Source organism: Pseudophryne corroboree, chromosome 6, assembly GCF_028390025.1.
Source record: "Pseudophryne corroboree isolate aPseCor3 chromosome 6, aPseCor3.hap2, whole genome shotgun sequence".
NCBI classification, from domain to species: domain Eukaryota; kingdom Metazoa; phylum Chordata; class Amphibia; order Anura; family Myobatrachidae; genus Pseudophryne; species Pseudophryne corroboree.
Genome location: NC_086449.1, coordinates 816235918 through 816260155, shown reverse-complemented (window position 1 = coordinate 816260155; position 24238 = coordinate 816235918). Strand labels below are relative to the sequence as shown.

The following is a 24238-nucleotide window of genomic DNA, read 5'->3' as shown; positions in this document are numbered from 1 at the left end:
TGTATCCCTCCTTCTGCCTGAAAAAAGCTGGGAGGTGTGCACCCCTGTCTGCCTGAAGAAAGCTGGGAGGTATGCACCCCTGCCTGTGCCATGCCCATACCATCTGCGTCTGCTCCAAGTCTCCTATAGATTTGCCCAGATCTGTGACTCATTTGACTAACTCCCGCCCAGTGTTGTGACTCCGCCCAGCGTTAGCAAATGAGTCACAAAGTCACAGATCTGGGCTATTATATAGGAGATGGAACATCTATTTCCAAGCACAGGTTCCATCTTGTGAGGTTCATTAAGCCTCTTAAGGCTCATACACATGGGGGAGATGTGTGCTGAGCGATCTAGCACAGACTGCTCAGCACACAGTTCTCTCCCCCGCTCAGCACCCAGCGGTGAAGTGAGCGATCTACTAGATTGTGCCTGCATGCAGAGGCGGATTGGCCACAGGGTTTACAGGGAAGATTCCCGGTGGGCCGACGCACCCGCGGGGCCTGTTTTGTTTGAGGACATGTGGTCCTATTTATAGACATAATGAATAAGATGCCAAACAATTTGCATATATGAAAATGACTTTGCCACTTAGCCTGTGATTGCAGATGATCTAGTGTATGCTCTGTCTGCCTGCTTGGCTGACATATAAGATTGAGTGAATAGTGATTGGGATACGGTTGGTGTAATAAGCAAGAAAATATATCTTTCTAAAGAATTATATAGTTTCCTAAATTCTGAAGGTGTATCATATAATGTGCTCATAATATGTAATGTTATTTCTGTTTTACTCCCCCCTTGATGCTGGACATGCCCACTATCTGGAAAGTCTTGGGGGGAGGGTGCTGCTGCCATGGCCCATGGCTAGACCTTACACCTCTGGTGCTGCCCAAGTGGGGCCACTAGTGCAAATTTTTCCAGGGCCGCTTTTTGTTCCCAATCCGCCCCTGCCTGCATGCATGGCAATCTAGCACCGGCGATAGCGCCGCCCATCACTATCGCTGTGGGGCATACACAGGCACACTAGTCTGATTGCTTAGAATTTAAGCACGGATCTCTCCGTGTGTGCACCCCTTTACTCTCTGGTTCTTATCATGGCTTTTTTATGTTAGTAATAACATATAGATGGGTATGGGGTTAAATGCAATTTTTTCTCATGGTACATTTATGCGTCCAGGTTGTCCCTTCTGTATTTTTCTTATCACTTGTATATTCTGTACAGAAGAGATACCTTATTTCTATATCTCTATGTACATATTACTGAGCCTATGTATCAAGCTCTAGTTACTTAATAATCATACGAAACCTGCCGTTTCCCCATGATGTAGGTATAGGGGCTATGTAACAAGAGCCTAACGCAAGCGATATCTACTGCGTGAGGCTTATTAATGGGGCAGATCGCAATCCTCATTCTTTTTAATGGAGACCAGAGCCAAAACCCCATCGTGATCTGCCAGTTGTACTGAGGACATAATGGGCATTTACTTCCGACCAATCCGGGCACGGCCACCATCTGGCTTCTGTGTGATAGACCCAAGTGAGAGAAGCTGTAAAAGATTTCCCATCCTGGAAAGACAGGAGAACCTTTGCATAAAAGAGGTCAGTTAAGGGAACATGGGGGTCATTCCGAGTTGTTCGCTCGTTAATTTTTTATCGCAATGGAGCGATTAGTCGCTTGTACGCATGCGCAATGTCCGCAGTGCGACTGCGCCAAGTAAATTAGCTATGAAGTTTGGTATTTTACTCACGGCATTACAAGGTTTTTTCTTCGTTCTGGTGATCGTAATGTGATTGACAGGAAGTGGGTGTTTCTGGGCGGAAACTGGCCGTTTCATGGGTGTGTGTGAAAAAACGCTGACGTTTCTTGGAAAAACGCGGGAGTGGCTGGAGAAACGGGGGAGTGTCTGGGCGAATGCTGGGTGTGTTTGTGACGTCAAACCAGGAACGACACTGACTGAACTGATCGCAATGGCAGAGTATGGCCGTGTACACACGGTGAGATTCGGACTTATCCGATTCTCACTGTGCGACGGGGGGCCGGGTCGGCACTTAGCCAGTATCGCAAGCACATAATGAGTGTGCTTGCGATCCTGGTTCTGTGCGATTTTGGCTAAGTGTCAATCCTGACTATCTCTTCTATAGAGATAGTCAGGATTGACTTGCCTGCACAGCCTATTTTTTGTCCCGATGCCGACCTCGCGGGGCCGCGCATCGGCATCGGATCGGGATCGCAAGGTGACTGTCACCTTGCGATCTGCACTATCTTTTCATCCGATTCTGACTATATAGTCAGAATCGGATGAATAAATCTTACCGTGTGTACACACCCTAAGTCTCGAGCTACTCAGAAACTGCTAAGAGAGGTCTAATCGCAATATTGCAAATCCGTCGTTCGCAATTTTGAGAAGCTAAGAGTCACTCCCAGTAGGCGGCGACTTAGCGTGTGCAAAGCTGCTAAAAGCAGCTTGCGAGCGAACAACTCGGAATGACCACCCATATTGCTTGGCTGAACCTGGTTCTTTTTGTAGTGGTTATAATACCCTTAAGTTGAGTACACACTGTGCAATATAACGAGTGTGTACACCCCATACGTCTGTGAACGATGATATATATGAGTACAGCAAGGTAAACCTCAGATAGATACAAAGAGACTTCAGTCTGTTACACATAACAAACATTTATTGCAGTTACACACCGCAGGGGAACTTACTAATGAAACAAAACATGAAGAACCCTTCACTAGAATAAACTGTGGCACTGAAAAGCTTACTCGGTGGCATCATCCTCCCCGCAACACGAAATTATCATGTGTTTATACTGATAACGTCCAGTGCAGGGTATATAATATCATATTATTGCTATATGTATAATGCTCCCTCTTTATGACTCCAGCAAAAAACAAAGCCTAAGGTGGTATTCAACCCCACAGCTAATTGCTGCACCGGAGCAATCCAATTAGCGGACACTGACCCGCGTGTGAATCCCTGAAGTCGGACTGAACCTCGCAGCAAAAGTCTGCATAAAAGCAGCAAAATCAGGTACACGCACGGGAAAAAAGCACCATTGATTCCACAGCTTATGCAGAATCAGTGGGCTTTGACGTCTGAATCACAAATTTGAAGTATGGGGAAAAAGGCAATGTAATTGAATAGCTTTTTCCTGCGCCATGGGGATTTTAGCCAGCAATTACCCCACAGCTAATTGAATACCCCCCATATCTGTTATATGAGTGAGTTTTTAAGAGTGATTATAAAGTTGTCCTATTTTTAGAAAATGCCTGGTGATAAGTGAAGGTGGTAAAATAAAGGGGGTGAAACACAATGGGAGCGCTGCATAATGCGCACTTCTATTATACATAATAACAATAGTAATTATACAAAGTGGCCATAATTAAACTATTCAGACCCGTCCGTAGCTCTAACTAATTGACGGAATGCCATATCACAGGCAATAGGAACAAGTGCAGCATTGACTATTGTAACAGGATGTACTTCGGCTGACAGACAGATATTGCAGCCAATCCCAGCTCCCAGTGAGTCAGAGGCGGGGAAAACCCACAGCAATGTATATTGATATATTTACTATGAGTTTTTAACATAACAATAGTAGAACACATCCAGACACACTGGTCACCTGGTTACACAGGGGGAGGGGCTCATCTGTAGCTCCAACCACAGCTTCATTCTATTGGCTGAATGTTCTTCCAATCAGATTCCTCTCCTTGTGATGTCACCAGTCTCTGGACAGATTTCCTATGGTAATTTTTCCCAGCTCCTGACTCCCCCAGATATGGTTATACACCCGTCCCCCACCCATAATGCAGCATAGAGGGGCTCAGTGAGGGCGGCAGTGTAGGTGTGTAAGTGTGTGATGGGGTCACACAGAGAATAAAAGGACAGCTGTCCTGCCTCATAATCCAGATATACCCTCACTCTGTCACAGGGAATATTGTCAGGTACCCGGATCCACATACTGTCATGTACCACTGAGTACTGATTATTATACCTCCACCTACACAAACACCAGGACTTGTTATTAAATCCAATGTGAGAATAATCTCCGCTCCTCTCTATACTGGGATAACACATCCCCACCCTCCAATCCCCGGATTTACGGACATCCACTTCCCAGTAATGTCGCCCTGAGGAAAATCTCCTGGTGCTTATTACCTGATCATCCTCAAATCTCTCTGATGATTCTGGGCGATTCTGGTTTATATCTGTGCAGGATGCAGTTTTCCTGTCACCTGATATCAGTATATTATTACTAGCTGTGGTTACATCCAGTAATAGGTTTGAAGATTGCGGCACATAGATCCCTGTATTTATACCTGTTATTATATCAGATAATGTGTGTAATGACCCTGAGATGAGACCCACATCCAGATCTCCTGCACCATGGACCTGGTTATCATGTCTCTCTGTGTCCTCAATATCACACAAGTCCCCTGTGTCTGGTTCCTGTAAGACAGTCACTGGATCAGACATGCTACACAGCTCCTCAATGTGACGCATCTTCCCGGACACCTCGTCCTTCTTTATTTCCAGCTGCTGGATCAGATCAGAGACTGAGAGTGAAACGCGCTGCTCCTGCCTGGAGATCTCATTCAGGACTCTCTTCTCCAGGACTTCCAGCTGTCTTCTGATGTCTCTAAACAGGGCAATGACTGTCTCTGTTACACCTGATGCTTTTTCCTGTTCTTCTCTCCTGCGCTCCTGCAGACTCTGGACTCTTTTCTCAGTCTCCGCTCTCTTTGTGGTCAGCTTCTGCAGAACATGTCTCAGTTTCTTCTTCTTCTTCTCAGAGGCCTCATCCAGCATCTCCACATGGTGTCCTTGATGTTCTCCATCCAGCCTACAGGACACACAGATACAGGCAGTGTCCTCAGTGCAGTAATACTCCAGGACCTTCTTATGGACGGAGCATTTCCTGTTCCCCAGGGCAGTGGTGGGATCACATAAGACGTGTTCTGCTGACTTGCTGTGTACTCTCAGGTGATTATCACACAGAGAAGCCTCACACAGCAGACAGGATTTGGCAGCAGGTACAGGAGAGTGAATACAGTAAGTGCAGAAGATCCCAATCTCCTCCTGATCCAGCACTTTTTTAATATCATACTGAGATGCCATCACTGACAGCTGAAACGAGAAACAAAAGTAAAAGTCTCTGACAACAAAAATAGAGAGTAAGAACTGTATGCAACTTGGTTTTGTGGATGAATCTTGCAATTTGTTGCAATGCAATACTCCTTAGCACATTTAACATAGTATCTAATGTTGAAAAAAGACAATTTGTCGATCGAGTTCAACCTATTTGTGGTCTCCTACGCAGGATTATTGGTATAAAATTTTGACTGATGCTGATGTCGGCCGTTACGTTTTATCCCTCTTTTTTATAATAACTATAGTGCGTGACTATGCACCATAACCCTGGATATCCTTATCCATTAGGCATTTATCTAATCCATTCTTAAAGGTGTTGACTGAGTCCGCAGTTACTACTCTCTCAGGCAGGGAATTCCAAACACGTATTGTCCTTATTGTGAAAAAACCTTTACACCGTATTGTGCGGAATCTCCTCTCCTCTAACCTGAGCGAGTGTCCACGAGTTCTCTGTGTTGATCTAACCAAAAACAGGTCCTGCGCAAGATCTGTGTATTGTCCCCTTATATATTTGTAGATGTTGATCATTTTGCGCAACTACAGACCATTGAGGGTCATAAGCATATGAACCTGCGGCTGTGTGGGTGTAACTAGGCAGCAACTCTCCGTTTGCACACATCCTAAATATTCCACCCGAAAAAATTGGGTGGCCCTCCCGCCCCCATGGAAAGGTGGGCAAGTCTCCCGCTTTATTATTATTATTATTATTATTACATTTTATTTATAGGGCGCCACACGTGTTTCGCAGCGCCGTACAAAGGACAGTACAGGGAGACAAAACTTAGCATAACAGTAAATAAATAACAAAAATGGAGTGCAGGTAACAAAGAGCACCACAATTCTCAAAACATAATACAGCTTATATGTAAGTAGCGAGGGAGTAATCATTGTACTACTTGGGGCTGGCGGCCATAGATAGAGGAGAGGGGCCATTTACCAGTAGGAGAAAAAGCAGGTAAAGATGGTCGCTGAGTGAAATGTGTCAAGAGGGCTTAGACAAGAGGAAAGAGGGCCCTGCTCTGAAGAGCTAACAATCTAGTGGGGAGGGGCGACAGACAGATGACGAGGTGCAAGCAAGCAGGTAGAAGCCTGATGGTGGTATGCGATCAAAGCAGAGATGTCCAAGGCATGGGGCAGGGGGATGGAGGAGCAGCCTAAAGACTAGGTTATGCATTGGAGGGGTACGCTTTGATAAATAGGTGGTTTTTCAGTGCCCGTTTGAAGCTTTGCAAGGTCGGGGAGAGTCTAATGGAGCGGGGGAGCGCATTCCACTGAAGGGGTGCAGCACGGGCAAAATCCTGAACTCGTGCATGGGAAGCAGTGACCAAGGCAGAGGAGAGGCGACGGTCATCAGCTGACCGTAGTGGGTGGGAGGGAGTATGAAGGGAGAGGAGGTTGGAGATGTAGGGAGAAGTGGAATTAGAGATGGCCTTGTATGTGAGGGTGAGGAGTTTGAAGAGGATTCTGTAGGGGAATGGGAGCCAGTGTAGATTTTGTCGAAGGGGAGTGGCAGAAGTGGAGCGGCGGGAGAGGAAGATGAGCCTAGCTGCAGAGTTGAGGACAGATTGGAGGGGAGCGATGTGGGAGCAAGTGAGGCCAGTGAGGATCACATTGCAGTAGTCGAGTCGTGAGATGACCAGTGAGTGGATGATAAGTTTAGTTGCACTCTGGGAGAGAAATGGCCTGATGCGAGCAATGTTGCGTAGCTGGAACCGACAAGATTGCGCCAGAGCTTGGATGTAGGGTGCAAAGGAGAGGGAGGAGTCAAGAGTGACGCCCAGGCAGCGGAGTTGGGGAACGGGGGAGATGATAGTGTTGTCAACAGTGATAGAGATATTTGTAGGGGGTGTTGCTCTGGCTGGGGGAAAGATAATAAGTTCAGTTTTGTCCATGTTGAGCTTCAGAGAGCGCTCAGACATCCAGGAGGAGATGGCAGAGAGGCAGCTGGAGACCTGAGAGAGGACAGAGGGGGACAGATCAGGAGAGGAGAGGTAGAGTTGTGTGTCGTCACCATAGAGGTGGTGTTGAAGGCCAAAGGAGTTAATGAGCGCACCCAGGGAACAGGTGTACAGGGAGAACAGAAGGGGGCCTAGGACAGAACCCTGAGGGACACCAACAGGAAGGATGGAAGGGTGTGAGGTGGTTCCGGAGGCAGACACAGAGAAGGAGCGGTTAGTGAGGTATGAGGTAAACCAGTCAAGGACCGTGCTAGAGAAGCCAACATTTTGGAGTGTGCGGAGGAGGAGAGGGTGATCCACGGTGTCAAAGGCAGCAGAGAGGTCCAGAAGGACGAGCAAAGAGAAGTGGCCCTTGGATTTGGCCGAAAGCAGTTCACTGGTGACTTTCACCAGGGCAGTCTCGGTGGAGTGGAGTGGGCGAAAGCCAGATTGTAGTGGATCAAGGATGGAGTGGTCAGAGAGGTAGCTTGTGAGACGGCTGTAGACCAGTCGTTCAAGTAGTTTGGAGGCGAAAGGGAGAAGGGAGATGGGGCGGTAGCTAGTGAGTGATGAAGGGTCGAGGTTGGCTTTTTTGAGAATAGGGGACACCAGAGCATGTTTGAATGGTGAGGGAAAGATGCCAGTAGAGAGCGATAGGTTAAAGAGGTGAGCAAGGTGGGAGCAGGCAGTGGGGGGGAGGGAGCGGAGAAGACGGGAGGGGAGGGGGTCCAAGGGGCAGGTTGTGGGGGGAGAGGATAAGATTAGGGAGTGGACTTCCTTGTCTGAGGTGGGACGGAAGCAGGACAGGGTGGGATAGATGGACGGGAGGGATGGTGAGAGCAGGGGAGCAGCAGAGGGGTGACGGGAGGAGATGTAATTTTGAATATCCTCAATTTTGGAGATGAAGAAGGAGGCAAAGTCAGTGGGAGTGAGGGAAGAGGGGAGGGAAGGAGGAGGGGGGCGAAGGAGAGTGTTGAAAGTTTCAAAGAGTCGGCGTGGACTGGAGGACTGAGAAGAGATGAGTGTTTGGAAAAAGGATTGCTTGGCGAGAGAAAGAGCAGAGCTATAGGAGGAGAGGATAAACTTGAAATGGAAAAAGTCCGCCAGAGAGTGGGATCTCCTCCAGGAGCGTTTTGCGGAGCGTGAACATTTTTGTAGGAATCGTGTAAGTTTGGTGTGCCAGGGTTGGGGTTTGGAGCGGCGGAGGGGGACAGAGGAGAGGGGGGCCACAGAGTCAAGACCAGCAGTAAGGGAAGAGTTATAGAAGGAGGCTGCCTGGCTGGGACAAGTCATAGTGGAAAGAGGAGAGAGGAAGGTCTCGAGGGAGGACAGGATAGCGGGGTTGAGGGACCCGAGATTGCGTCTGGTGATGGTGGGTCTGGGTGTGAAGCGGAGAGGGGAAGATGAGAGGGTGAAAGAAAGCAGATGGTGGTCAGAGAGAGGGAAGGAAGAGTTAGAGAAATCAGAGAGAGCACATCGGTGGATGAGGAAAAGGTCGAGGGAGTGGCCGAGATTGTGAGTAGGAGTGGAGGACCATTGAGAAAGTCCAAAGGAGGTGGAAAGGGCAAGAAGGTTAGAAGAAGCTGCATTAGTGATGTCGATAGGGATGTTAAAGTCACCGAGAATGATAGAGGGGAGGTCGGAGGAGAGAAAGTGGGGAAGCCAGGCAGCAAAGTTGTCAAGGAAAGGTGAACAGCAGCCAGGGGGGGCGGTAGATCACTGCCACATGGAGGTGAATGGGGTAGAAGAGGCGGATAGTGTGGACCTCAAAGCTGGAGAAGGTGAGGGAGGGCTCAGGTGGGATGACATGAAAGGTGCAGTTAGGGGAGAGAAGGATGCCCACGCCTCCACCCTGGCGGCCATCAGGTCTGACCGTGTGGGTGAAGGAGAGGCCTCCGTAGGAGAGGGCAGCAGGGGAGGTGGTGTCAGAGGAGGAGAGCCAGGTTTCAGTGATGGCGAGAAGGTTAAAAGAGTGGGAGATGAAGAGGTCGTGGATAGTTGGCAACTTGTTGCAGATTGATCTAGCATTCCAGAGTGCACAGGAGAAGGGAAGGGAGGGGACGGGGGAGATGGGGATCAGGTTGGCTGGGTTCTGAATGCGTGTGGGTAGTCTGGAAATTTGGGTGGCGGGTGACCTAGCAGTGAGGATTGGTATGGGACAGGATCGAGGAGCCATAATTCCAGTTCAGTAGTGTTGTTCAGAGGAATAGTATTGAATGGAGTGGCTGTAATATAGAAAGAACAATGAGAAGGGGGATGTAGTCAAAGCAGACACAGTGAAGACCAGTTTTTCTGTAAATAATGGAGGGAATGGAAACACTGAGAATGTTACACAGTGGCTGTAGAGAGTATAAATGAGGAGTAGAAAGCAATGTGTGAGAGCAGTATGGCTGTTACTTAATCAGGCAGGGAGGTCAGTGTCCAGGCTGTGCGGATTGCAGGCGTTGGTGGTACTGGACTAGGTTACTCTCTGTAGGCTGTTGATTGCAGGTGGGGAAGATAGTCTGTTGTCCTTCTGTTCCTTTCCCTGTCAGCCCACCGCATCCCCCTCTGCCACCCACAGCAGAGAACAAGTGGGTAGTCCGAGGGGATACGATGACGCGATTTGTGCTGAATTGCGCCATCGTAGCCCCGCCTCCACTCTACAGTGCCTGTTTTCTCTGCACTGTATAGCGGGGGACAGGGCCACGATGACGTGACCATGAGCCACGCCCCCGGACTGACCACCTCACACGCTGGTCACGTCCCCGGACAGCCCACCTCTCCGATGGTCACGCCCCCATTAGCCTGCCACGCTGCCTCCTCCCGGAGGAGGGTGCAGCAAGGTAGGCAAACATGTTCTGAGGGCGTGTAGGTGTAATATCAGGTTGTTCAGAGTTTTATCGTACAGAGAGAGAAAGGTCTGATATCAGACCTGTCGCATCATATATAGGTCAGATACAAATAAGTGCTGATTGTGATGGCGGCTACTTACACAAGCAGATGCAGTGTGGCCAACTTCCAACAAGAGAGGTCAAGATACGCTTATTGGGGGTCATTCAGATCTGATCGCTACTGTGCGTTTTCGCACAGCAGGCACTCAGGAACTAACAGCGCATGCGTATGCACCGCAATGCGCACGCGCATTGGCCATCAACGGGCATCAGCGACGGGATGGTGCGAAAAATCCGATCGCACAGGCGTTCGCAAGGTGATTGACAGGAGGAAGCCGCCTGTGGGTGGCAACTGACCATTTACTGGGAGTGTTCGGGAGAACGCAGGCGTTCCCAAGCGTTTTCAGGGAAGGTGTCTGACGTCAGCTCCGACCCCGATCAGCCTGATGTCATTGCACTGGAGGAGTAAGTCCTGGGCTGCGCACACACTGCACACAGTGGATTTTAGCAGCTCAGTGTACACATAGAATCGCACACTTGCATGGCGAATATACACTCCCCGGCGGCGACTATTTGATTGCAGGACAATAAAATTAGCAGACCAGCGATCAGCTCTGAATGGCCCCCATATTTCTGAGCTCACTATACAGAAAACTTGCATGCAGGTCTGAAACAGGTACTACTGTAAGTGTTCACAATTTGAATGAGGCTGATCTGAGCTATACTAAGGGACAATAGCAAATGCATAAAGGGACAAAGTTCAACACACACAGGATGGTGTCTGGTGACAGTGTGAGGGAGTACTACAGGACGGTGTGTGGTGACAGGGTGAGGGAGTACTACAGGACGGTGTGTGGTGACAGGGTGAGGGAGTGCTACAGGATGGTGTGTGGTGACAGGGTGAGGAAGAGCTACAGGATGGTGTGTGGTGACAGGGTGAGGAAGAGCTACAGGATGGTGTGTGGTGACAGGGTGAGGAAGAGCTACAGGACGGTGTGTGGTGACAGGGTGAGGAAGAGCTACAGGATGGTGCGTGGTGACAGGGTGAGGGAGTACTACAGGATGGTGTGTGGTGACAGGGTGAGGGAGAGCTACAGGATGGTGCGTGGTGACAGGGTGAGGGAGTACTACAGGATGGTGTGTGGTGACAGGGTGAGGGAGAGCTACAGGATGGTGTGTGGTGACAGGGTGAGGGAGAGCTACAGGACGGTGTGTGGTGACAGGGTGAGGGAGAGCTACAGGACGGTGTGTGGTGACAGGGTGAGGGACAGATACAGGATGGTGTGTGGTGACAGGGTGAGGGACAGATACAGGATGGTGTATGGTAACAGGGTGAGGGAGAGCTACAGGATGGTGTGTGGTGACAGGGTGAGGGAGAGCTACAGGATGGTGTGTGGTGACAGGGTGAGGGAGAGCTACAGGATGGTGTGTGGTGACAGGGTGAGGGAGAGCTACAGGACGGTGTGTGGTGACAGGGTGAGGGACAGATACAGGATGGTGTGTGGTGACAGGGTGAGGGAGAGCTACAGGATGGTGTGTGGTGACAGGGTGAGGGAGTACTACAGGACGGTGTGTGGTGACAGGGTGAGGGAGTACTACAGGAGGGTGTGTGGTGACAGGGTGAGGGAGTACTACAGGATGGTGTCTGGTGACAGTGTGAGGGAGAGCTACAGGATGGTGTGTGGTGACAGGGTGAGGAAGAGCTACAGGACGGTGTGTGGTAACAGGGTGAGGGAGTTGATAAAGCTGAATATTTATCGTATATAAAACCCTTTATGAGGTCTAAGAACAATGTACGCTATTTACGTATGTAGTACCGTAAGGGTACGCTAGTTGCGTATCGATCGCTTAGCCGTGATCTAGACGCTCAAGCGTCACGTTCACTCACGGCCAAGAGATCACAGGCAGACACGTTATTGGCTGTTGACTATCGTAATGATTCGCTATAGCGTAGCGGCGCTCGGGACCACGAGGAGATCACCAGCGATGCAGACGCTCACAACGTTAAACCTTTATATCTATACCTCTAACAATGAAATACACAGTAAACCTTAGTGTAGAGACAAAGTGTAAGTGCAACCTTGTGTAACCTGATTAACTACAAAGCTGCTTTAGCGTCACCGACGCTCTGTGAACACTTAACACTATAAGGAATACACAGATACCTGGGTTTAGGGTCCAAAGCCTATTATATGTATTATGACTATTATACTTGCAAAAAGAATCACAGTACAAATGATACACTACAATATAACAGAGACTACCTAACCAGATAACTACACAGGAAATACAATACAATACAATGAAGTCTAATCAAGGGAAAAATACGAGGAAAAGAGAAGAGAGGGAGAGAGAGAAATGGCTCACAGTAAGACAATATGATTACGGAGAAAACTTACGCACAAGGGGAAACGATCGCAAGCGCCTCGATATCCAGCTCCCGGTTATCAGCAATGAGAACCGTTGATGAGAGAGTGAAGTTGGATATGGTCGGCCCGCTATTTATGCCCCACACACAATACAATTCAATGGTCCCTACAATCTCATTGTTCATTAGACACAGGAATTCGGCTTCGCATTATAACAAAAGGTCATAGGTTGATTCATACAGGTGGGCTGTCTTGTATCAGTGGCCTTGGTTATGCAAAACAAAGGGTGATGACTAACACATTCCTGTCTTCTGGAGAGCTATTGTTTGGCGAATACAAAACAAAACCCTGTCTCTGGGTTTTGTTCAATATTCATGATGTCCACTTTCAGTTGAGACAATGACATCTCAGCCATCATTCTCCTGGATACAAACCCTAACCCATTCGTAAACACAGGTGTTGGCCCTCCTCATTGAGTCTCAAAGCTCAGCGTAATTAAAGGCTATTGTACTCCGTCTGCGGGAAAGATACTGATTTGGAGTACAATTAATCTTCAATTACTATTCCTGTGCTTACCTTATGCATGTGAAGATGTGAGGCCCTCCCAACATGCAAACTATTGTTTGGGGGATCTCTAAGGTCAAAGAGCCATTTGAGACCCACTGATACCTGTTTCCAACTGTTACTAAGTAAGAACAAATAATAGTAAATGGACATAACTTCTTATGTCCATAACTATTCGCACGAGCGATTAATCCGCTCCAAACCAACACCGGAATATTGCTATTTAAATACTCTTCCGATGGGTACCAAACACCACTGTATGACCCCTGTTAGACCCTTCGCACAATACAAAGAGGAATCTCTCTGTTCAGGAACATGCTATATTAACCAAACTTTCAGAATCTATCAAAGGGACCATGATCTACAAAATACATTATTACTGAAAATATGTAACGATTGAGTCGCACGCTACGACTACACAAACTTTACCGTAAATACGCATACCGTGCACCAGCGGGTGCACGCAACTGCGGGTATGCGCCTTCACGGGAGAGCGCACGCATGCGCAGCGCGGACCAGTGTGAGGTGCAAATATGGCAGTGTGCATAGAGATATTTTTCTGACTTTGACAGTCTACCCTTTGGCAGTCAATAATAACTGCCACCTTCTAAAACATTTCAAAAGGAGAAAAATATATGTCAGGGGTTAATTCATTTCTATGGTTGGGTAAGGGAGGAGAGAGGAGAAGGTGTGAAGAGGGTATGACCTAGTGAGATAGCAGAAGCATGTGTGTATGAGTCCATGTTTGGGGGGTCATGTATCATCGTGCCGTACGTGTTGTAAATCAAGCTTCGAGGTATTGCGAAGTATACATTTGAATTCCTTCTTATCCCGTATTAAGGGTCTGTGGATGGGCTGTCAAACTCTACCGAGCTCATTTCGGCTTTCAGTTGTAACAAAATGGGGAAGCACATTTTAGTTGATGATACATGAATAGGGGAGGTATGTGGTTGCTGATATCTGTGCTTGTATTCCCTATCGACTATGTGTGTCATTACCTGAGGGTTGTAGAGATGAAGATAAAGAACACTTATGGAAAATGCAGTGGTATTCTATGTCAGGTTAATGTACATCTGTCGGTTGAAGTTTTGTTCGGTATCAGTTGAAAGTCGTCTTCTTTGCGCTGTTTTGCTCATTAGGCGTGAGCAATAAGCTTTGTCAATGCCATCAGATTTACAAAAAATGTTGGGCTAGCGTAAGTTTAAGAATTCTAGGGAAACTGGGGATCCATGGCAAAGTTCATCAAATGTCCGTATCTCAAGTGGTCAAAACTCCTTCTTTGGTCCATCCGTTGTCTGTATAGCGTCTCGTCAACTTCCTCGTCCAAGGGGGTCTTTTTATCTTGGAGAAAAGCAGAAAAACAGGTGAAAGAAACGGACCGTATAATCGCATTTTCATCACATCATTGTTTCTATCGTTGGGTCGTAAATCAAATCCAGGTTAATTACAGTTTCCTCACTCCTCAAACTCATCACTCTTGTACTTTGTTTGCACCTCATTAAAGCCTGCCCGCATCTAAATATCAATCCAATCGATATAACGACACCTAAGATACATAGTAGAAACTTCCCAACATCCATTATGACTCCTTGAGCCCAGTCTCCTAAACCAGAGAACCAATTTCGCGGGTTCAACCATGACACCCAACCAGTCAGCTCATTACCTACAGCAGCAAGAGTGAGATTGTGTTTTCGGCGAAATTCCCACTTTAATTGGAGAATATCGTCCATCTTTTGGTCTATGACCTCTACCGGATCCTCGGTGCTATTTGTGATATACGTGCAACACTTCACGCCGTACTGTGTTGCCAATGTAACACAATATCCGCCTGTCACTGCTGTGAGGTAATTAAGAACCATTCTATGCTGTACCAGTTCTGTTTTATAAGCTTGAAGTTCTCTTCCAGTGTATCTAAACGTGTCATCATACATTTCAGTGATATTATCTAACAAATTGGCGAGTGCGGAAATGTATCTATAATTCATCACTCCTCGAGCGGTGCGAGTGAAATCTAACGCCACCAGAACCTGAATCCCGGTGGATTCATGGATCAGATCAGAGGCCGGATGCTCTTACCTTTCTGACAGTTGTCTTTTAACGAGGTGCTCGTAATGAGTGTGAGTATAAGGAGCTTGGGCACCACGGTGTATGTCTTTCATTTTATCATGAGTTACAGTCATTACTTCAGGCAATACTCTTCCAATATAACACAATCCTTCAGAGTTTGGGGCAAGCCACTTGTACGCCTTTCTCCCGCATATGAAATATGCATCATCGGGGAGAACATATGGGACGGAGAAAGACATTACCATATTACACACCTTCCAGGTGAAATCTCCTAGCCCTAATTCTTCCATCTGCTTAATGCACGTATCAGGTTGTACGATATGTGCACAGTATCCTGGTGATACTTCTCCAACTCTAGTAATCCTATTTCCTAAGGTGTATCTATACCGGAAAGATTTTCCTCTACTGGCTATGTGGCGTACAAGCTCTGTATCTGTAGGCATTCTATCTGCTCTATGTGAAAAGGTCATGGTGTGGTTACTCCATGATACTTCCCAATTTCCCGGCTTTCTGGGATTGGAGATGTTAAAACATAATAGGGACCTATCCACGTGGTATTGGTGGAGCTTCAAACTAGGAGGGCTGGAGATATTAAACCTCCGGTCCACCGGTCTCCCACCATTTAACTCAAGTACCTCCCCTATCGTTAAAGGAAATGGTACTAGCCCTGATTTGCTATGACCCTGAGGTACTTGAGAGCATACCCAACAATCTGTTTTGTTTAATACATTACCCACTAAGGAGTGATAGTCACTCAATGGATGCCGGTCCGTATGGATATTAAAACTGGATTGGCATTTCTTAATGCACCCATCTTCAACTACGTTGTTACAGAGCCTACAGATACAGTTTTCTTCAGCTAATAATCCTTAAAAGAAAAATGTTTACAAATAACATGGCTGCTAGATCGTTTCCGGTACTCGCCTTTGCTTGGTGATTGGGTTGCTATTGGAAATTTACACCTCCGTCTCAGTCATCAGGACCTTTCTGGATCCTTTCTCGACCTCACTGGTACTCTCACCGAAACAGACTGCTCTGGTCAACATCATGGTTAACGGGAAAATCCATATCACAGTCTCTTGGGGCAAGTCCATCTTACAGGAGGAGAAAAGAAGAATTTTGTAAAGGGGGTATAAGAAAACAGTTTGAGGGGGAGAGAACTTGTTACGATAATAAGTTCTCTCGTCTTGTTGTTCTTCTTGTTCTGCTGTCCTCTCAAAGGTGCTGTCTCTCAGTCTTCCAAACGAACATTCTGGTGATGCAATATTCCTTCCCCATCAGCGATCTTTCTGTAAGGAGCAAAAATCTGGCATTACCATTGGTCCAACTGAGGGGTGACATACCATCTTTAAACCATGAAAACATGAGTGAGAAGAGAGAGAAAATAAAAAACAAATGAGGTAGAGAACAATTCATGTGCATATATACATTACATAACTCGACAATAACCATCAATAAGAGAAGAGAAACAAAGCATTTTTAAACATTGTCAACATTAAGAAAACATTGTTAGCATTAGAAAAACATTGTCAGACTTATTAGGCTGTCATATCTACGTGTCTAATGGTCTCCTTGAGCAGTCCCTCCCCACCAGCACCTGCATTACTCCACTGTCTGTATCTGGCCAGAAATACATTGTGGCGGATAGGTCATGCTGGGGTTTGGTAGACTTCTGCAAGGACCAAGTGGATATGCAATGTGTGAATTCTTACCAATAATCGTCAGAGATGGGGATAGAGAGAGAGAGAAAAACATTTTTCTTCACAAATACATTTACAACGTTTCACCTGGTCATTCCTGTGTCTTCAGTGAATGACCTCCCAATTTATTAACCGTTACCTCAGGCTTACCGTCAGTCTTAATGATCACCTTCCCTGCCTATGTGATCCCTGATTATAATTGTGTGTGTGTTAATTTTGCTCATTTCTTGGTCTAGGGGGTCTAACTTTATGTGGGTTATTACAGTTGCTGGCATAATGCCCTTCTTTTCTACAATGGTAACAAATCCTTGGCTTTCTCCATGTGCTAGGGGCCTGGGGTTCTGGTCGACTTGAAGCATCCTCTAGTGCTTGGATGTTCAGTGTCATCAACCGCTCTCCCTGCGCTTCCCTGGTTCTTTGGATATTGCGGTCATGCTCGATAGCGGACTCTCTTAATGCCGCAACCGAGATACCTCTCCAATGAGGTATTGAGGTTTGTACCCTAATTTTTAGTGTGTCTTTTAAGTTGTTCATTAATACGGACACAGCTACCTCTCTGTGGTGTACATTAGTTTCAATGTCATCTATACCAGTGTACCTAGCCATATCCTGCAGAGCCCGGTGAAAATACTCTGATGCGGATTCACCTTCTTTTTGTTTTATTGTAAAGATTTTATTCCACTTTACTACTGTAGGAAAATATTCTTTCAACTGTAGATTGATTCTTTTTACATTATCTTGGTTATACTCGTTTGTTAGTGGCACTTCCTCATCTAGCTTACAATCAGCGATAAATTTCAATGAATCAACATCGGGGGGTAAACATGCCCTCAAAACTGTCCTCCAATCTTTGTTACTTGGCTCTGCAGTATGTCCTAGCACTCTAATGTATCTTTGACAAGCAACTAAGTCTTTCCTGGGATCAGGAAATTCAGACAGAATTGCTCTTAATTCTGTTCGGGAAAAGGGGCAGTACATGGCGATGTTCCTGACGGGAGTGAATCCTGAAGTGTCAGTTTTCCCATTTGGTACTGCAATTACCCTAACAGGATTAAGTCCAGTAACGTCATTCTGAATTGATTTTACGATATAGGGTACATTTGTTTGTGCGTGATGTATAATACCATACATACCTGTGGACACGACCTCACCTGACCCTCCATTAGGGGGTTTGATTACAGTTTTTACCGATTGGGTCGCGTCCACCTGGACGTCTTGTGTGATGGCTTCTGGAAGAGGTGCCGACATCGTTCTGGGTTCACTTTCTGGTTGGTGTTCCTGAGGAAAGCTTAACATGGGGTGCGACTTGCATGGGTTAATAGTTGTACATTCAACAGTATTACAATTATCTTTGTTACATTTATTACACTTATTCTTATCATCTATACTACAGTTGCTAAGAGCGTTTTTATTGTTCACCCTTGTGCTTTTCTCCGCAACCACAATCCCCTCCATTGTCATGTCTCTCCTCTCAAGATGAAAGTTAGGTGAGTAAGTTACATTTCTCTGCATTTCACTCTCCTGTTGCCATATCTGTAAACAATCATAATGCTTGATTCGTCTCTTTGCTGATTTAATGAGACATATCCTTCGCCTTAAATTATGCAACACCTCTGAGTTAAAACTACCTATCCCGGGAAATGGTACCTTATCCCCCGCAGTCATTCGTGTCCATTCATCACAAAAGGTCTCAGAGTGGGGACCATATTTCCCCCACATTACTAACCGAGCAGACCCTCGGGGTCTGCAAGCCTCTGGAGTCTGAATCCTGACCTCCGACCGTCTCTGTATTGTGCACTTGGCTGCCATTGTGGACCTTTTCAACACAGAAAAACTTCCTAAAATGCACCAAACACAGAACTTCGTTGGAAATCCTTAAAGCTCTTCCACTGAACTTCTTCTGCTCCGGGTATCTCCGTTCCGCCTTCTAGCAGACACGTGTAGCCGTTGCAGGCCCTATCTCTAGAGATTTTCCTGAGAAAATTCCCTTCCTTTTTCTTTTACACAAATCACGCTTGCATGTGCTCCCTACAACACGTATGAGGGCAAAATTTACGCATGGATATACGACCTCATATCACGTTGCGTTATTGGTCACACATACAACCGTGCGGTCCAATCGTACCACTTATAGACACTTGTTGCCCATAAATGGTAGGATCATTGGAGTCTCCCTACTGTGCTCCAAAACAGCCAGAGCGTAATACAACGAAAACTTTATCACACTCTGTTGCACGTTTTCACTTCAGACCGTGCTCATAGATCACACAGCTTCACAAAGTCCACAAAGCAGGGTTCAATACCGTTTTATCACACAGATCACAAAGTCCACAAAGCGGGATTCAATACACTCATACCGTTTTCAACCCACTATCATTCTTATAGTTTTCTGATCAGAAAAATCATTTCCCGTAGTCTGATAGCTCTCCCCAGAGGTGTTACAGTAAAGTAAGGTATTTAAACTAAGTTTTGGAAAGCTGAAATCAATTTGTGCTATTTACCGCGTTGCGCTATTTATCGCGTTGCGCTATTTATCGCCTGTTAAAGTCAACTTGTGGTTTGAGTTACGTGGGCGTACACAGACGCTCCGTTGCGTAATATACGCAGCGTGCGTCGGCCTTTGGATTGTGTACGCAAGTCTTTGTTAGAGACACGTGTACGCAAAGCAAAGATCCACCGTAACACAATTTATACTTTTATCAATGTAGATGATCCTTGATCATCTACCGCGCACCACACTGACAAGCTGTGTGTTTGTCTATACTTTAACTATATTACCTTTACTCAAACTATTGAAATAGCGGCAAATCTCTCTCAGCACGTTTATCAATTATAAAAAGCAAACAGGAAGGTGATATACGAAAATACACAAATGAAAAAGAAATGCAGATATATATATGTGTGCGTGCGTGTGTACGCAAGACAGAAAAATAAACAGTTTTAAAAGACACTAGCGTTTTGTTCTTACCTCCGGTTCCCGGATTCCTTCAGCACTCTTTACCTAAGCGAAGCAGACGCTTATCCCGTCAGCACTACGAGGGATACAACCTCCCGCCCTTTGCTGATGGATAATGTCTGCTGATTCTACCTAGTGCAGATATGTGAAGGACTGGACGGCCCCCAATTGATAAAGCTGAATATTTATCGTATATAAAACCCTTTATGAGGTCTAAGAACAATGTACGCTATTTACGTATGTAGTACCGTAAGGGTACGCTAGTTGCGTATCGATCGCTTAGCCGTGATCTAGACGCTCAAGCGTCACGTTCACTCACGGCCAAGAGATCACAGGCAGACACGTTATTGGCTGTTGACTATCGTAATGATTCGCTATAGCGTAGCGGCGCTCGGGACCACGAGGAGATCACCAGCGATGCAGACGCTCACAACGTTAAACCTTTATATCTATACCTCTAACAATGAAATACACAGTAAACCTTAGTGTAGAGACAAAGTGTAAGTGCAACCTTGTGTAACCTGATTAACTACAAAGCTGCTTTAGCGTCACCGACGCTCTGTGAACACTTAACACTATAAGGAATACACAGATACCTGGGTTTAGGGTCCAAAGCCTATTATATGTATTATGACTATTATACTTGCAAAAAGAATCACAGTACAAATGATACACTACAATATAACAGAGACTACCTAACCAGATAACTACACAGGAAATACAATACAATACAATGAAGTCTAATCAAGGGAAAAATACGAGGAAAAGAGAAGAGAGGGAGAGAGAGAAATGGCTCACAGTAAGACAATATGATTACGGAGAAAACTTACGCACAAGGGGAAACGATCGCAAGCGCCTCGATATCCAGCTCCCGGTTATCAGCAATGAGAACCGTTGATGAGAGAGTGAAGTTGGATATGGTCGGCCCGCTATTTATGCCCCACACACAATACAATTCAATGGTCCCTACAATCTCATTGTTCATTAGACACAGGAATTCGGCTTCGCATTATAACAAAAGGTCATAGGTTGATTCATACAGGTGGGCTGTCTTGTATCAGTGGCCTTGGTTATGCAAAACAAAGGGTGATGACTAACACATTCCTGTCTTCTGGAGAGCTATTGTTTGGCGAATACAAAACAAAACCCTGTCTCTGGGTTTTGTTCAATATTCATGATGTCCACTTTCAGTTGAGACAATGACATCTCAGCCATCATTCTCCTGGATACAAACCCTAACCCATTCGTAAACACAGGTGTTGGCCCTCCTCATTGAGTCTCAAAGCTCAGCGTAATTAAAGGCTATTGTACTCCGTCTGCGGGAAAGATACTGATTTGGAGTACAATTAATCTTCAATTACTATTCCTGTGCTTACCTTATGCATGTGAAGATGTGAGGCCCTCCCAACATGCAAACTATTGTTTGGGGGATCTCTAAGGTCAAAGAGCCATTTGAGACCCACTGATACCTGTTTCCAACTGTTACTAAGTAAGAACAAATAATAGTAAATGGACATAACTTCTTATGTCCATAACTATTCGCACGAGCGATTAATCCGCTCCAAACCAACACCGGAATATTGCTATTTAAATACTCTTCCGATGGGTACCAAACACCACTGTATGACCCCTGTTAGACCCTTCGCACAATACAAAGAGGAATCTCTCTGTTCAGGAACATGCTATATTAACCAAACTTTCAGAATCTATCAAAGGGACCATGATCTACAAAATACATTATTACTGAAAATATGTAACGATTGAGTCGCACGCTACGACTACACAAACTTTACCGTAAATGCGCATACCGTGCACCAGCGGGTGCACGCAACTGCGGGTATGCGCCTTCACGGGAGAGCGCACGCATGCGCAGCGCGGACCAGTGTGAGGTGCAAATATGGCAGTGTGCATAGAGATATTTTTCTGACTTTGACAGAGTGCTACAGGACGGTGTGTGGTGACAGTGTGAGGGAGTACTACAGGACGGTGTGTGGTGTCAGGGTGAGGGAGTACTACAGGACGGTGTGTGGTGACAGGGTGAGGGAGTACTACAGGACGGTGTGTGGTGTCAGGGTGAGGGAGTACTACAGGACGGTGTGTGGTGACAGGGTGAGGGAGAGGTACAGGACAGTGTGTGGTGACAGTGTGAGGGAGTACTACAGGACAGTGTGTGGTGTCAGGGTGAGGGAGAGCTACAGGATGGTGTCTGGTGACAGTGTGAGGGAGTACTACAGGACGGTGTGTGGTGACAGGGTGAGGGAGAGCTACAGGATGGTGTCTGGTGACAGTGTGAGGGAGAGCTACAGGACGGTGTGTGGTGACAGGGTGAGGGAGAGCTTACAGGGTGGTGTGTGGTGTCAGGGTGAGGGAGTACTACAGGACAGTGTGTGGTGACAGTGTGAGGGAGTACTACAGGACGGTGTGTGGTGTCAGGGTGAGGGAGAGCTACAGGACGGTGTGTGGTGTCAGGGTGAGGGAGAGCTACAGGACGGTGTGTGGTGACAGGGTGAGGGAGTACTACAGGAGGGTGTGTGGTGACAGGGTGAGGGAGTACTACAGGATGGTGTCTGGTGACAGTGTGAGGGAGAGCTACAGGATGGTGTGTGGTGACAGGGTGAGGAAGAGCTACAGGACGGTGTGTGGTAACAGGGTGAGGGAGTGCTACAGGACGGTGTGTGGTGACAGTGTGAGGGAGTACTACAGGACGGTGTGTGGTGTCAGGGTGAGGGAGTACTACAGGACGGTGTGTGGTGACAGGGTGAGGGAGAGGTACAGGCAGAGCCGGATTAAGGGGGGGGCCCTGGGGATAAGTACCCCGGGCCCCCCTTCCTAAAGGGGCCCCCCACCACAGATCGGAGATCTTACCGATCTGCGGCGTTGCGCTGCATTCCCGGCTCCCCTGGCAACCTATCAGCTGAGCCGCGGCGCCGGCGCCACCTAACAGTACAGGACAGCTGAGCGACGGCTCAGCTGTCCAATAGTGTGCTAGATAGCAGCCTGCGGCTCTGTCACTGAGCGCGCAGGCTGTTTGAAAGAATATACAGAGCGGCGTTTGCTTCTTAAAGGAACGCTCACTCTTCTGTCTCCTGCTCTACAGCAGCCTGCCAGCAAAAGTAAGGCTAGCTGGCTATATCATTATGGATCACGTTTGTGTGTGTATAGATTATATATATATATATATATATATATAGTGTTTATATATATATAACTGTGTATATTTCTGTGTGTGTGCATATACAGTATACAGTATGTAAACATACTGTATATGCATGTATAGATATATGTGTGTAAGTACTGTATAAGTGTATGTATATATATATATATATATATATATATATATATATATATATATAATGCTAGGGTGTCCTCCTAGTTTAATATAGGTGGCTCTCCACAGGCTTTTAAATTAGTATGAATCTGTACCCTGAAAGTCTGCGGAGTGCTGACGGGATACCTATATATGTATATTGTGTGTGTATATATATATATATATATATATATATTTGTATATATATATATATATATATATATATATATATATATATGTGTGTATATAAATATATGGTGTGTATATGTGTATATATATATATATATAGAACAGAAGGTAGAGGCACTCTCCAGATTTTATAAAGATGCAAAAGGTGAATTTATTTATACGTTACACAATACACTCGAATGGTATTCCTTGATATGTCCTCAAGCGCTTTCGGCCCACAAAGGGCCTTCCTCAGGAGGCAGTATGTAATAATTCCATCAGAACATAAGACCAAACACAGGGTCTACCCGGATATCCAGCAGTAAGCTGGGTTATGCCTGACAGGCTCTATATACACCAGTGATCAATTAGAATTTGGCGCATCAACACGCCCCTAATATGACCTCATATCAAATGCGACATAATTATACAAACTAACATCTAAAGCAATCAATACAAACTGAGCACCAACGTTTCCCAAACAAGAAGAGGTAATGCAGGACACACTCATACTTAGCAGCCAGGCTCCATGTAACACAAATGAGCAAGGCCCATCCGTTGCAACCGCTGATCGCGGACATATCCCGTCCACAGCTGCTGAGTATAGACGGACCGTGGTGGCGTGCGTAACTAGGCAACAGACCGCACTTCCTGTCTGTGAAGCGCACGCGTCACAAAGACGGAAGTATGGCTGGAACGCATATCGGAACTCTCCTAAATAGAATAAAGACATCCAGTCGGTCAAATCCAAGCAGATTCTGAATCAAATCACTCCACCACGGAATATATATTATAGCATGTTCAAGTTAGATAACATGGAACCTAGCCAGTTAAGTGTGTACCTCATTCCCCGGTGCAAAGAGCCAATCAGCTGCAGTTAAAAAAAACCCAGAGTTAAGGATAATAAACACACAATACAAAACATAAAAAAATACAAAAATTACACTAAAGTATTTAGTATTGATCAGACCATACAGTGGGTACCCACTATAGCCGCCAATTCAGCGGGCATATACTGCTGTATTATCTCTATACAAGGCTTTATATATAAATGGAATACATCTTCATTCAAAGATGAAGAAAATCTTATAATCCAATTAGTGGGTGACCCCAGTCGACCAATAATAAATCAAAAAACAGGAAAAACATCCTTAAC

The 24238-nt window shown here is 46.1% G+C and overlaps 1 protein-coding gene across 2 annotated transcripts in view; it reads right to left on the bottom strand.

Annotated features, from left to right (window-relative positions):
- LOC134933715 (E3 ubiquitin/ISG15 ligase TRIM25-like) overlaps window positions 1–24238 on the bottom strand; it is a 52370-nt gene that overhangs the window by 13745 nt on the left and 14387 nt on the right. Inside the window, exon 2 of one of the 2 annotated variants that reach the window (XM_063929117.1) lies at window positions 1722–5117. The exons of the other annotated variant lie outside the window; for it this stretch is intronic. Within the exon in view, the coding sequence (XP_063785187.1) occupies window positions 3732–5108 (1377 nt within the window). The 5' untranslated portion in view covers window positions 5109–5117 and the 3' untranslated portion in view covers window positions 1722–3731. Of the gene's footprint in view, window positions 1–1721; window positions 5118–24238 lie in introns of those variants that run through there. 2 annotated transcript variants of the gene reach the window in all.